Source organism: Pinus tabuliformis, chromosome 3_1 (assembly GCF_031772625.1).
Source record: "Pinus tabuliformis cultivar Carrire ecotype Pingquan chromosome 3_1, CPIR1, whole genome shotgun sequence".
NCBI classification, from domain to species: Eukaryota; Viridiplantae; Streptophyta; class Pinopsida; order Pinales; family Pinaceae; genus Pinus; species Pinus tabuliformis.
Window position 1 is genome coordinate 48,681,687 of NC_142301.1, and position 15,648 is coordinate 48,697,334.

Here is a 15,648-nt window from a genome sequence, read left to right on the forward strand (position 1 = left end):
TTTTGTTTTTGCTGATTTAGGGTTTGTTGGGGTTTTGATCACATCCTTTCTCTCTCTCTCTCTTGTAAATCCCTACATCATATTGGGTCACTGAAACTTAAGGAGCTAGAATCCATTTGGATAATTTTCTTTGTTAGATAATAGATTACTTTGACAGTTGTCATTTTAGCATTTAAAATATTCTTAATTACCTTAATTGTGGTAGCATTCATGGTTTCTAAAGATATGATGAAAACACTAATGTTGCTGCTTTCTCAATGGTAAGTTTCTTTGTTATGAAAGAAGGGTATTTACTTTGTCTACTAGTTTTCTGTGTTCAGGTTCACGGCAGTCCTAATTGTACCGATAACTGATAACTTTTTTTATGTGCTTTTGTTGGTCTTTTTGTAGAAGATACCTGAGAACTTAGCATTTCTTATCAGAGTTGTAATTTGCTTGCATTATTATTTTGTTTTATTTGTTGAACGCTGATTGATTTTCCTACTATGCTTCCAGGTTGGAACCTTTCATAGTGTATGTGCAAGGATTTTAAGACGTTCGGCACAAATTTCTGATTATAATTTGAATATGAATTACATAATCTATGATAGGTATAATTCAGAACAGATTGTTAAAAGGATTCTTCAAGAGGTCAGTGCTGTATTTAGTATTTTTAATCTTCTCTTTATGTACTTGCACTGGACTGTATTTGCGAACCTCATTTACATATTTGTCGTTATTTGTTGGATATTAAAATCTTAGCCAGTTGTTTATACATTCAGTCCAGCCTATGTTTTAGGAGATATTTTGGTTTCCTTCTTTTCTACCATTGAGAAAGGCACGGGCTTGCCTATTAGATCAAAATGAATTCATGATGCTTCTTCTCTTTGGATGCTTCATCTTTAGCATGAAGGATACAATCTCAAACAAGTCAGAAAATCTTAACTGTAATAAACTTACTAGAAACACAGCATTTTGTCGCAAATTAGTTTTGGTACCCAAAAGTTGCATGTTTTTGAAAATTAGGAATGAGAGTTGAAGGTTGTCAACATCTAAAGGAATATATGAAGTACTGTATTATGTTGTGAATATTGAGATTTAGTTGGCATGATATTAGTTCCTTGTTCTTGAAACATTTGGCAGACTTTTAAGAGTTCATTTTCTAGTTTGTGTATCTTCTGATGTATATACAGGCACTAGATTCTTTTAATGCAATGGATGCATCTATTAGAAGGGAATGTTCAAATGGTGATGCAGATTTCAAACATATATCTACTGAAAATTTGGATGAAAGTGTTGAGCAAAGATCTCAGAGTGCAATTTGGGAAGATCTTGTTCGAAACAAATTTCTGACAGAGAATGCACCTGCTAGATCACAACTACTGGAGTTCCTGGAATGTTACATTAAAATGAAGCCTGAGCAAAAGAAGAGGATGACAGTTACATCAAATGCTGTACAAGATTTGTTAAATATTATAAGAACAGCCAGACTACACAATGTGCAAGCATTTATCGCCAAAAACGATCGAAAACCTTTGCACCCATCCTCCGATTCACTTAATGCATTTGCTTTCAAGATGGCAGTGATATATGAGGTATAACATGTATGTGTTTTATATTATTTTTGATTTTGTATCATGGTTAACATTTCATATTTGCAATCTGCAGTTTAATTTTCTTGATTGAACTAGATGTTTACTAAAAAGGTCATTCTTAATTCTCAGCATGTTTTGAAGCCATTTGCATATGAGTTAAACCCAAATTCAAGATAACTGCTCCTTTAAATGAGAAAGACGGAAGGATGCAATTTATGATGCATTGGAACTATCCTGAAGTAGATCTGACTATCCAAAGACTATACATGAACAATTATAAATCATTTCTAAGATGTACTAATCCTATTTTCCTCATAAATTTCTTTGACATATTAATGGGTTGAACATTTGTCAGTTGATTTAGCCTCCCACTTTGAATGATGCCAGGATTATGGTCCATCATAATATATGAAATCCAAATAATAATTGCTGACTGATGACTTTTAGCTACATGGTGGAATGGACAAATGACAACGATTAATGTCAAAATTGAGTGTGGAATGTGGCCATCAAAGGACATGGGAAGTGACAGATCAAGTTGACTACTGAGTATCCAATAATGAAATAAAATCAGGACATGGCAATCTTAACAACAGGATGATATGAAAGAAGTAAGATGTGTATCTGGCCATTGGGAGAAACATTCCGCTATATCATAATGTCACAAGTTTGTTGTCAGTCACAGAGAGTATGAGATGTTTTGGACCTTGGTGTTGTAGTTGGAAGTTAGATAAGATAAGATGAAAATATTATTAATGTCCAATGGATGACCACAATAATTAGTTCAATAGGATGAAAAAAAGTACATAGTGGGAATGCAATAGCAACTCCTATGCTACTCTATTATAAATAAACAAAACCATGATAAGTGGAAAGGATGTCAAGGCATGTTCGAGTTAGATGCCGAGGCTAGATGAGGAGAGAAAGAAGAAGGCTCCTTAGCTGAGTAATCAATCACAATGAAGGGGCCTATGCATTGTTTGAGAAAGTAGTCAAGAGAATACCTTGGACCGAGGGGTTGTGAATGTGTAATCCTGGAAGGAGCCCTAAATGGAGGAGGTTTGTCACTTCTAACATCTAAGGTCAGGAGGAATAATATATAAATGGAGGATTGGCTGCTTAGGTAAACTTGGAGAGTGGGATTGAGCCTTGAGAGAGCTTGACTTTTTGAGTTCGCAAGCTTGGAGAAAGAACTCAAAGGTCTTAAGGAAGTTGGTTGACCCATTCGTGCTGGGGGGTTAAGAAGTAACCCAAAATCTCATTGATATATCTAGAGTTGTATGGGCTTTTGCTTGTTGTTTACCACTATTCACAAACTTGACAACAAGGAAGAGAAAAATGATTGGCCTTGTGCACTGTGACCAAGGGGTCCTTATGAGGACTATAATTTGTGTTCAAAAATTTCTCTAATGAAAAGAGTTAGGCATCTTTGGTATGCGTAACAGAGGAAAGTTGACAGGGAGCTACCCAAGCCTTGATAAAGGCAGTCAAACCTCCCTTTGATCTCTTAATAGACATGGTGTTTTAAGATGAGATGCTACTTTGAGACAGTTTCCTATGAGTGGCATTCCTAGCAAATCCTATTAGGATGTGGGATGAGGTGATCAATCTTAACCCAAAGCCAATGATATCCTACCCAAAACTGTACAAAGAGGATCCGCAGGGCATGCATCTAGTGTTCGCATGTATATGCAGGTTTGGAAATAAGGCCATCTCTAGTGGCATGGGCTTGTTAGTTTTTTTAACCCGAACCAAATGATTAATGCGCCAATAAATTTTTATATGTAGAAACTTATATTTATTGAAATCCCCAAAAAAATTTAGATCCGAAATCTATGCACAATTAACATAATTGAGCTTCTAACAAATTATGCACAACGGAAACAAGAAATCCAAGCATGTAAACTCTTGCATAGCTTTTACCTTGGAAAACCTCAATGTGGGGAAAAACAAACAAAGAGGGATTTTATTAGGCATTAGAGAATAAATTAGGGATTTTTTTTAATAAATGAAACGGGTTAAAACCTATATTATAAACTTGATCTAGTTACAAGGCCAGTACCTTTACAAATTCAACACTACTTCATTGTGTTGAAAATATGAAATTTTATCTACTGCAGCTACTGGAAATTATTCTTCTAACTCAGAAATTAATTATGCAGTGTATTTGCTACGACAAATAACGAATAAAATCACAACTGCAATTTTCACCATTAAAAATACTGTGAAAAATAAAAATACTGGAAACTGAGAAATTCTAGGGTTTAGGGTTTAGTCCCTATGTTGTTCATCTGAAATCTAAAGATTAGCTTGGCTCAGTAAGCACTTCAGTCGATAATCTATATCCCACACAGAGTCATTAACTCTCTACTTGATTTCCTTGATTTCAGTCACACACTGAGCTTGCGACTTTGGCTTCCTAAACTCTGCATTGAGGGCATCTTTCTTGTTAGCTAACGAAGCAGCCAGATGAGTCATACTGTATCTGATGTACCAGGTAAGCTCTTTGTCTTGCAGCATGGTAACCAGTTAGACTTTCTTCATGTCATTGTCGTTGATTTATTGTACTTTCCACACAGCTTTTGCGATGAACCAAAATTGATCGGGATCCTTTGATCCCTGACCTTAGGCATTTTCACCATATTCGCCATACTGAACAATGGAGGTGGAGGTGGAGGTGGAGGTGTAGGTGTATGAGGCGGAGGTGAAGGCAGAGGTGGAGTGGATGGATGTGGATTTCCAGAAGTACCTTGATCTATTGACTGCGTCATATCTCTGGCCATACTAGGGCTACTTCTTTCTTGTTTCAACGAATTTGTCTAGATCTACCCTAAATCGCTTTCCACTTCGCGTAGATCCAGTTTGGCCTCTCTTAAACATTAAGGTAAAGGCATAATCCCCTTTTCCCACAACATTTTAATCTAGCTCTTTAGCGATTTTAGGTACTTACCTCTCAGACCTTTGAAGAATCGGCGTTCAACTTCGCTATAAGACACAGATGTATCGATTGCAAATTCAGTGATGAAACCACCCAAGATACTATCAATCTAGTAATCAACAACCCTTGCAACCTTATAATCAGATCCTTCAAGCTGCTTGACTAATTCTGGAGTCCACACTATAGGATTGTCGTGCTTCCAAGTAGGTTCTCTATTTGCTAGTTTGGACAACCATTCGTATAATTCACAAGGGAACCACTTTTCTTTTGACAAGCACGAATTTTGATTCTCTTGAGTTGTAAACTCGTGCAACTTCCGATCTATCCACTTCTCGATTTCTTTCTTCGTTGGTATCCACTTACGCCAAATCACACATCCCTCAGATAGATCACGGTCACGACAACATAACCATTTGTTGGCTTGAGGGGGCTTGGACCCAGGTTCAGAGTTAGCTGTGCTAACCAACAAAACCCTACATTACCGGCCCTTTCGGCAACAACTAGTTTAGCGTATGCTGTAGTCTCACCCGATGCAGTATTGGGGGATGCTAGAACCAGAGTTCTGCATCCGGAAGGCTATGTGATGCGGGATTAAGGCTTTTCTTCAGTTTCAGGCCTGATCTGACCTTCGCGAATCCTTATCCTTGAAATCCCCAAACTTAAAGTGGTTTCAGTTAAACAGAATTATAAATTTCGCGTAAGCGTCGAATCATGCATAAAATAACGTATAACAATAGATCCAGATCTTCGTAGATCACTTAAGACAAAAATACAGATAATTGGCATTCAATTGCGCATAATTACAGAAAACACACAAGCATATAAATTTAACATAGAATTGTTTCAAATACTCTTTATTACTTCAGATCTTCAATAAACAGACTTTCCAGATCCTATGCACACAGCTGCAGGGGCACGTGCACTCAGCCGCGAACTTACCAAAGTCTTTGCGCACTAAGCTGCAAGAGCCTTCCCCTTCGCCCAAAATACAAAAGATCTTATGCTTACAGAGTCAAAACATATCGAATCTCATTCTACTTTTTTTCCTTAGACTTGCTAAGAAATCCCTTTTTATACGCTTTCCTATTACAATACCATGGTCCGCAAACCATGGGGGGATCTCAAAAAATACAAAAATTAAGGGGTTTTGACCTTCCTAACACCCCTTGACTCCTAATGACTTGTGCGTTGTATGCTCCGCTCCTTAAAATGCAGATATTTTACAATATCTTAGTCAAAATTGGACCCAGGGGACCTCGTCCCAACATGAACCTAGCTTTGTACTTTTCCACACTACTGTCTGCCGCATATTTGATCTTATAGATCCATCTCGAACCTGCAATTGCTCTGTCTTTTGGCCTTGGTACTAGCTCCCAAACATCATTCATCATGATAAAGCTATACTCTTCTACCATGGCATCTACCCACACTTGGTGTTGTGCGGTCTCTTGAAAGCTGGAAGGTTCTGCAACCTGAGCTACCAATGCTTGGTATCTGTCAGGTTGTCTGTGCTGTCTCTTGCTCGTCCTAGGAGTTCCAATAAACTCCTCTACATCTCTTAATGTCTGATGAAGCTCTCTACTAGCTCGACCACTAGTCGTGTGAGGTTTTGCTAGCTCCTCCTCATCCTGTCTCTGCTACTCCATCTGCTGAGAACTCTCGAGATTTCCTGCACCTGAGGAAATACTGGTGCTCGTCACAGTTGTTGACCCTTGTGACTGTCCTCCTGCCTATCCCACTAGCTGCCCCTGCTGTTGGACTAAAGGAGCTTCTGCTGACTGATTTTGATCACCTGCAGGCATTTCACGAGACCTCTTGAAAGCTCGGTTCTCCATGAACTTCACGTCTCGCCTTACTACTATCTTCCTATTGCTAGGAATGTATATTCTGAATGCCTTTGAGGTTTCACTGTACCCAACAAAGAACCCCTTCTTTGCAGTGTGATCCAGTTTGGTCCATTTATCATTTGGCACGTGGCAATAAGCAACGCTGCCAAAAATTCTGAGGTGGAAGGAGATTGAAGATCACATCTTAGTTGGCACTTTCTTCTCAATGTCAAGGCTTATGAAGAAAGGTTTCAAATTTCTTGGGAGCCTCGTTGTAACCATCAAGGGATACATCTTGAAGTACATCTACAAGCCTGCAAAATAAGTGATGTATGGAAGTTTCTTCTCCCCTCTCTCAAGCACTTTCAATGATGATAATGTATGGGTTACTGACAGTGGAGCTTCCAAACATATGACAAGCGAATGTAGTAAACTCCAGACTTTGTCAAAAGGAACCTCATCTCATTCAATCGAACTTGGAGACAAGAAGAGCTATCCTGTGAAAGGAATTGGGTTTACTTCGTTAGAGCTAGAGACTGGTAGAAGTATTCACCTCAACAACATACTATATGTTCCAGGGTTGAAAAAAAATTTACTTTCTATTTCTTGTCTAGAAGATAAAGGTGATAGGATTGCTTTTATTGATGGCAAAGTTTTGGTTTGAGGAAAGGGATCTAGTATTGATCATGCTAAGATAATTGAGATTCTTGAGGGGACGTTGTATACACCTTTTACACCTCTCCCTCGAACCCTAATACACTTAGATGTTATCCTTTTGAACTATGGCATAGAAGGTATGGACACCTTCACTACAAGATATTGCCATCTCTAAATCAAATGGTCACTGGCATCCTTGAATTAAAGGAAGATCATGAAGGAATCTGTAAGGGATGTGCTCTAGGCAAGAATGTGAAGAAACCCTTTGCAAGAAGTGATACCAGATCAAAGGAAATCTTAGATCTCATACACTCTGATGTGTGTGGACCTATGGCAGTAAAATATCTTGGAGGTCATCAATATTATGTGACATTCATTGATGATTTCTCTAGGAAAACATGGTTATACCTCCTCAAGAACAAAGATGAGGTATTTGAGAAGTTTCAAGAATTCAAGAATGAAGTAGAGAATTTGACAGAAAGGAAGATCAAAACCCTAAGGTCTGATAATGGTGGAGAATATACCTCCAAAGAGCTTATAGCATTTTGCAAGGAAGCAGGGATCAAGAGGGAGCTAATTGTTCCTTATAATCATAAACATAATGGTTTGGTTGAAAGGAAGAATAAAACAATCGAAGAATGTGTTAGAGCCATGCTACGTGATTAAGGTCTCCCTTAATTCTTATGGGGAGAAGCATCGATAACAACTGTCTACTTGCAGAATCGAAGTCCTCATAAGATTCTCAATAATATGACTCCAGAAGAAGCATTTACAGGAAAGAAGCCTAGTGTGGATCATCTTCGAATATTTGGATGTCTAGTTTACATACACATTCCAAAAGACAAGAGGAAGAAATTGGATCTTACCAGTACAAAGGCATCTTTGTTGGTTATAGTGCTTCATCAAAGGCGTACAAAATCTACATTAAAGAGGATCGTCGTATTGAAGTAAGCAGGGATGTCATCTTTGATGAAAATGTAGCTTACAAGAGATCCAAAGATATTCCAGTTGATTTTGATGAAGAAGAGATACCCATCTTTGAAGAAATATCTAATGATGACAATGTTCAAGATCCTACATCAATTCAAGAAGATGTTGAAGGACCTAGTGAACCTATGCAACATGTTATTATTCCAGAAACTTGTAAGTGACTTGCTTGGTTTAGGACAACTCTACAAGAGGTAGAGGGACATGCAACAGGTAGAGGGACATGCAACAAAAAAGGGAACCTTTAGAGAAAGTAAAAGACCTAAAAGTTATTCTGTTTATGCAACTTATATGACTAAGCTCATTGAAGCTAAACCTTCCTCCTATGAAGATACAACTAAACATCAAAAGTGGAAGAATGCAATGCAAGAAGAGTACCAGTCAAACATGAAGAATGATGTCGGGAAATTGTTCCTAGACCAAGTGACAAATCTATAGTCACTTCAAAATGGATATATAAGATAAAGCATGCTATGGATGGGAGCATTGACAAGTACAAAGCAAGATTTGTGGCTAGAGGCTTTTCACAAAAGGAAGGTATCGATTATGAAGAAACCTTTGCTCCTACAACTAGATACACAACTATTAGATCGCTCGTCTCTTTGGTTGCTTCTATGGGGATGGAGCATTCATCAAGTGAATGTTAAATCAACTTTTCTAAATGGGACCATTGATGAAGAGGTTTACATTGAGCAACCTCAAGGATTTGAAGTGTATAGAAGGGAGACTCACGTCTGCAGATTGAAGAAGGCTTTATATGGCTTGAAACAAGCACCTAGAGCATGTTATGCCAGGATGGATGCATACCTATTGAGACTTGGATTTGTCAAGAGTTTTGTAGATCCTAAGCTCTACATTAAAGTGGTCAAGGATGAACCAGTGATCATACTTATGTATGTGGATGATCTACTTTTTACAGGTGTGGAACACCGGATTCAGGAATGTAAGAGGCAGTTGGCAATCGAGTTTGACATGAAGGATTTTGGGCTTATGCATTACTATCTAGGACTAGAAGTTTGGCATGATGGATAGTCGACCAATGACAACTCCTATGATTACTAATCTAAAGAAGTTGAGGAATTCAGATTCTAGTCCAGTGGATCCTATTTGCTACAAACGGTGGATTGGCTCCTTAATGTATCTTGTGAATACTAGACATGATAATTGTTTTGCAATAAATGTCCTCAATCAATTTTAGATGGAACCAAATCATGACCATTTGATAGTAGCCAAACACATCCTAAGATATCTTTGTGGAACCATGCATCATTGCCTTAGATATGTTCGTAATGAAATCCAACTTTTGGGATAATGCAAATTCTGATTGGGGTCGCAGTGAGACAGATGGAAGAAGCACTATAGGTGGATGCTTTAGTTTGGGATCTTCCATGATCTCTTGGATGAGAAAGAAGCAAGATATTGTTGCTTTGATTAGTGCTGAAGATGAGTACGTTGTTGCAAGTGAAGTTTGCAGAGAAGCTGTTTGGCTCAGAAAGTTGCTATCAAATTTATTTGAAGGACCACTAAGCCCTACAAGTATATATTGTGACAATGAAAGATGCATAAGATTAATGGAGGACCCAATATTTCATGCTAGGACAAAGCATATAAACAATAAGTACCACTATATCAGAAGCTTGGTATGAGATGGGGTCGTGAAGCCACATTATATTCCTACAGATGAACAGGTAGCTGATATTCTGACAAAGGCATTACCAAATAAGAAGCTTGAATACTTATGAAAGATGCATAAAATTAACAGAGGACCCAATGTTTCATGCTAGGACAAAGCATATAAACAATAAGTACCACTATATCAGAAGCCTAGTATGAGATGGGGTCGTGAAGCTACATTATATTCCTACAGATGAACAAATAGCTGATATTCTGACAAAGACATTACCAAACAAGAAGCTTGAATACTTAAGAAGCAAGCTTGGTCTGGTGGATATCTCTTCCTTTATTGAGAGGGAGTGATGATGGACAATATATTCGTTTCTTCATGTGTCATGCACTAGACTAGGACTAGCAACTGTAAGTCTAAGTGAAGGCCATGAAGAGAGAATGGGGTCCAAAGGGTTGGATAAGCATCTAAGGTTAACACTTCTTGAGGATTGGAAAATCCAAGATAGAAGCAAAGCCATAGACCGATGCTCTTTGAGGATGAGGTAGGGCATCCAAGATAAGAGTAGTCAAAGAGGACTGATATTCTTTGAGGATTGGGAATCCAAGATAAGAATAGTCCTAAAAGGACATACCTGGTGAACATCCAGATGCTGTCTGTGCCCTTAGAGGTAGTGTGGTGTCTCATGTAAAGCCTCCTAACTTTATGCTCTCATATAGGTAGAGCTTGTCAGTTAAGGCCTTGTTGACAATGCTGGTTGTGGTGTAGATGCTCTAAAGATGGCTTATCAATCCAAATCTTCTTATGAGAATACTTAAATATGAGATTCCTTCTACCTCATGATGGGATTATGAATACCTTCCGAGTTAAGAGGGAGTGTTGGAGAATGTAATTAGATTCGGTCTCCATAATGACCTTTGTAAACATGGCATTGTATATTTTGTATATAAAAGGAGAAAAATAATTTTTATTTATCAAAGCATGGGTTTCATGCTAAAAGTCTAGGTCAAATCACGTTCTTCATGCTTCTAGGGCTTATTGAGTCAATGAAGATTTTTTGTCATGTGTTATAGTCCCATTTGGACTCATTGTAATAAAAGAAAATAATTATTTTTGAGTCTAGAAAGCTAATTTATCTTCCAAGAGCAAGTCGGTCTTAACAAGGACAAGTTAGCCCAAAGGAAGCCTATTTGATTCCTCAAGAAGGCTATAAATAAGAAGGAACTTCGACTCTTTTGACAAATCAAGTACAACAAGTTCGATCTGTAATCAAAGAAGAAGAAAAGCAAGTGTGAGGGACAAGGAGGCAAGGAGAAATACCTAGCGAAGGAAGGACAGAGGAAAACAAACCTAATTTTGTCCACATGTGCGAAAAACCAGGGTTTCTAGGCTAATTGCAACGTCGAGAATTGCAGGCCACAATTGTAGGTTTGAAATGGAGGCCTCGACCTATTTGGAGCGGGATTTGAAGAGGTTCGATCTTTGTTGACTTTGAAGATTTCATCTTGCTTGAAGGAGATCTTGTTGAAGCGCTGACTTGGTGCTTGGGAGGAATTTTTTTGGTCTTTGGGTCTTGGAAGTCTCATTTTGAATTGATTATATAAGAAGAGAAGTATTCTTTTTGGGTTTTCCCATTGGAGGGGTTTTGCCCTGGCTTGGGGCCTATATCTTGTGTTCTTTATCTCTTTGTGATCTTCATTGTTTGGTAATTACTTGATGAACAGAAGTAAAAAGTAAGAAAAGGCCAACTAACATCACAAGTAATTATCAAGTAAGGAAACTCAACTATAATATACAAGAACCTTGATTTTCCAACAAGTTGGCTGCGACAATTTGTTGACAAGCAATTCATATCCATCTTTAACTAGATACTTTTGTTTTGGAATGCTCGTCCATGAGCGCTGATTAGATTTAAAGGATTTGATTGGAGCGAAACCTTTTAGCAAATTTATTAGCGTCTCCCATTGAGATTGAGGATTAGCAGGGAGTTCTTTAGATATCCAACTTTCCACTGCCCTTGCCTATTCCACTGTGAGATATCTTTGATCCTAGGATATTTTGATCGCCTCATCCAATTCGCTATCTCCCTTATTTCCCGGCTTTCTTCCATTAACATTGCTGAAGGTATATTATCTTTCCATAGGTTTATACAAGCACTGTTTCCAGGTTGACAACTTAGATTGTCCAAGAATGTGGGAGTCGTGGTCTTACAGAGCTTCCATATTTTTGAAGCCCGCCTTGCCCAATTCGTGTTCTCTGCTTTGAGAAGCTTGTTCTTATGAAAATATTTCTGAAGAAAGGTCTATTTTCACGTTTCATTTGTGTCAGAGAGGATGCGCCACACAATTTTAGCCCCTAATGCAAGATTCATAAGTTGGGGAACCTTTATTTCTAGGATGCCACAAAACTTTGGAAGTCTAACAATATTCCAATTTACTTAATGAAACTTTTTTAATTGTTTTTACCTCCCTTCCATAGGAATTTTCGCAATAAACCGCCGATCTAATTGATCACTCTTTTTGGGGCAAGAAAACTAGAGCCCAAACAGACAGGTAGTGAGGATATCATTGATTTGATCAAAACAACCTTCCTAGCTCCATTTAGCTATTGCGCTCCTCAAGATTGGATCTTCTTCTTGAATTTTTGCAGGAGGTCCTCCTAGTCCTTTGCATTTGATGCTCCCAGAGAAATTGGAACTTCAAGATATTTAATTGACTTCCATCCTATTGCCATTGGGAATTTCGATGCCCTAGAGATCTCTCTTAAAACTGATTCTAGACAGTTCCAGCTGTAAAATTGACTTTTCCTTTTATTCGCTAGCCCACCCAAGAGATCTAGATAAACATTTAGAAGAGATTTAAAATGATTCATTGTTATTTTCAAGGCCCCTCATAGTAGGTGAGTACCGTCTGCAAATTAAGAGTGGATTACTCTTACATTTTGAGCTATACTCAAACCTGATAACTTGCCTTCAATTCTTGCTTTCTCTAAGTCCTTGCTCATGCTATCCGCCCCTATTATATATAATAGGGGGAAAGGGGGCAACCTTGTCTTAATACCCTAGAGGCCACAAAAAAAAGGGTGGGTCGACCATTTACCAAAGGTGCGATCCCAAGGGGAGCATATACAAGCTTTGATCCAACGAATGAATTCCCTGCTAAAACCCAACTTGTCAAGAAATATATATAAAAATGAGTGTCTTACTTATTTGGAAGCGTTGGCCATATCCAGCTTGATGACCAATCCAGGTTCCCCTGCTTCCTTGCTAGAGTGATTAGCTTCTTGTACCAAAATTATATTATCCAGAATTTGTCTATGCTGCATAAAACCCCCTTGATTTTCTAAAATAATCTTTGGCAAAAGTATTTTCAATATGTTCGCTATTATTTTTGTGAGAATTTTATATGCTGTGTTACGAAGGGATATAGGTTTGAACCAAGTGAAATTCAAAGGGTTTCACTCCTTAGGGATTGATGTAAGAAAGGAAGAGTTAGTACTTCCCCTGATCTTGTCTTTCCTTCTTGTCCCATCAAGCATTCTCAACAAGTCCTTTTTGATCATTGGCTAGAAGGCCCGATAAAATCTAATGGTGAATCCATGAGGACCTAGGGCCTTATTTGGATCCAATGCCCAAATTGCTTCTATAACACCTGATTCCTCTATCTCTTTAATTAGTTGTTGATTTCCAGTTTTGCTACAATTGGTGGTACACATGAAAGGAACTCCTGTGTTTTTTCCGGCTCAAGTTCTCTATCCTCAGAGTAAAGAGATTGAAAATATAGAAATGCCTTACTTTATGTTAGCAAAAATGGTCAATCTTGGCCTCCCTTCGGGCACAATTTCTCTTACCCGTTTTGCATTTCTCTAGCCTTAGCCTGCTTATGAAAGAAGGCTGTATTTTGATCGCCTACTTGAAGCCACACACTTCTTGATTTTAAGCACCAATATTCTTCCTCTTGCCGACTTGCTAAGAACATTTGCTTGTGTTGGAGATTGGATAAACCACCACTTCTCGTGTGTTTAACTACATGGACTAACCGCCTCTCATGTAGCCTTATCTCTAGCAATGCAATTGTTGACTAATACCTGCGGGTTTGGTCTAACGGTAATCGTGATTCCCAACAAGTGGTATTAGAGCGTAGGTTATGAGTTCGATACACACCTGGCTCGTGCTGGGGTGGGAGATTGTTGGACATTGGATAAATCATCACTCCCCGTGTGTTTTGCGACATAGACTAAACGCTTCTCGTGGATCCTTATGTCTAGCGATGTGATCATTGAGTAACACCTGCGGGTTTTGGTCTAACGGCAATCGTGATTCCCAACAGCTTGGTCAATTCTTTTTGCTTTTCTATATGCCAATTTTCCACCTGACAATTTTCTATCAAACTTTGATGATTCTCGAGTTGTTTTACGAGCTCGAGTCTCTTATGACATAGAGGTTGGTATTTTTCCTTCACCCAAATTCTTAATGCTTGTTTAACCGCCTTCAATTTTGACTCCCAAACAAAAGAGGGGGATCTTATGATTGGAGTCAGCTAGGCTTGTCTTATTATATCAATGACTCCATCCTTCTTTAGCCATCTTGGATTTTATGTGAATGGAATAGGTTTGGAGTTTTCCAACTGAGCTGTTGCTAGGGTTATTTGCTGGTGGTTTGATTCGCCTTGCCCCAGAATTACAGAAGCACAATCCAACCCTTGGAGGAGCCAATTCCTGTGCATCAGAAAGTGATCCAATTTAACTACTAGATGATTCTTGTTAATCAAGGTTGTCATTGATGTCAATATGGCATTGGTCGAGATGGCAAATATTCTTGAGATGCCTGGTTCCAGACGCTGATGTCATGGCTCTTGTTTGGCAAGGATGCCATCAATTAATATGTCAAGCCACTAATGAAGAAGTCTTAAGAAGTGCCAATGCCATCACGTGCCTTATTTGATGATCTAGACCTTAACCCTTGATGACATATGGAGGACTACACTTGATGAATGACCACACTTGATGATGGCACTTGATGAGGTCTTGATAACATGGTTGGAAGACTAGATGATGACATGGAAGATCTCATTTGATGGTTGGAAAGCAACCTATGACATATCACTACACCATTATATGATGACATAGGATGATACACTCATTGCTGGATATTATCATGATGACATGGATGTCCTACATGATCTTATGATGATGAAGAAGCCAAACAATGGAGAAGCCATACTGTCCCAAACATTCCTCATGCTGTCCCAAACTTTTTATGCATAAAATTTAAGGACAGTCACAAAGAAAAATTATTTTTGCCACCTTAGAGGCATCTTTTCTCAATGGGACCTAGACCATCTTAAAGAGGATTTTTTCCTCTTTCTAATGAGCCCTTACTTGCCCTGAAACTCCCAGTGGTTGCTGAGAAAATGAATTTTTAAGTTGAGAAATATATATTTTAATGCAAGCCGACATGAGCCGACTCATGCAACTTGGCCTCTCATTCAAGTGATGTGTCTCCTCACCTTAACGCAAAACCAGTATAAATATAAGTCTGTCTCCTCATTCTAGCCATCAGATTTCGATGATCTTTTCTGAGATTGAGCACAGAATTCAGACAAGAATTACAGGAGAAAATAAGAGGCCGAGGAGGACATTGAAGTTTATTGTTTGGGCAACTTTTTAAGGAAGCCGTGGTTGAAGTTGCTGTGGTCGAAGCTGCTGTAGTTTTCGTGTTTGAAGCTGTCGTAGTTTCCGTGGTCGAAGCTGCCGTAGTTTCCGTGGTCGCAACTGTCGTAATTGCCGTGGTTGAAGCTACTGTGGTCGAAGTTGTTGCAACTGCCGTAGTTGAAGTTGCCATAGTTGCCATGGTTGAACCTGCCGTGGTCGAAGTTGCCATGGTGGAAGTTGTCGTAGTTGCCGTGGTCTAAGTTGTCGTCGTTGTCGTGGTTGAAGCTGCCGTGGTCGAAGTTGTTGTAGTTGCTGTGGTCAAAGTTGTCATAGTTGTCGTGGTCGAAGTGTTGATTTATTGGGATTGGACAAATAGAGCTTGTTGAAGTC

At 38.7% G+C, this 15,648-nt stretch overlaps 1 protein-coding gene across 8 annotated transcripts in view; it reads left to right on the forward strand.

The window, feature by feature from the left end:
- Nucleotides 1-15,648, forward strand: part of LOC149185706 (uncharacterized) — a 398,327-nt gene that overhangs the window by 45,293 nt on the left and 337,386 nt on the right. For 5 of the 8 annotated variants that reach the window (XM_089410782.1, XM_089410779.1, XM_089410778.1 and 2 more), the window contains exons 3-4: nucleotides 496-630; nucleotides 1,173-1,574. The exons of 2 other annotated variants lie outside the window; for them this stretch is intronic. In XM_089410782.1, the coding sequence (XP_089266908.1) occupies nucleotides 496-630; nucleotides 1,173-1,574 (537 nt within the window). The remainder of the gene's footprint in view (nucleotides 1-495; nucleotides 631-1,172; nucleotides 1,575-15,648) is intronic. One more of the 8 variants, XM_089410781.1, reaches the window with a different exon arrangement.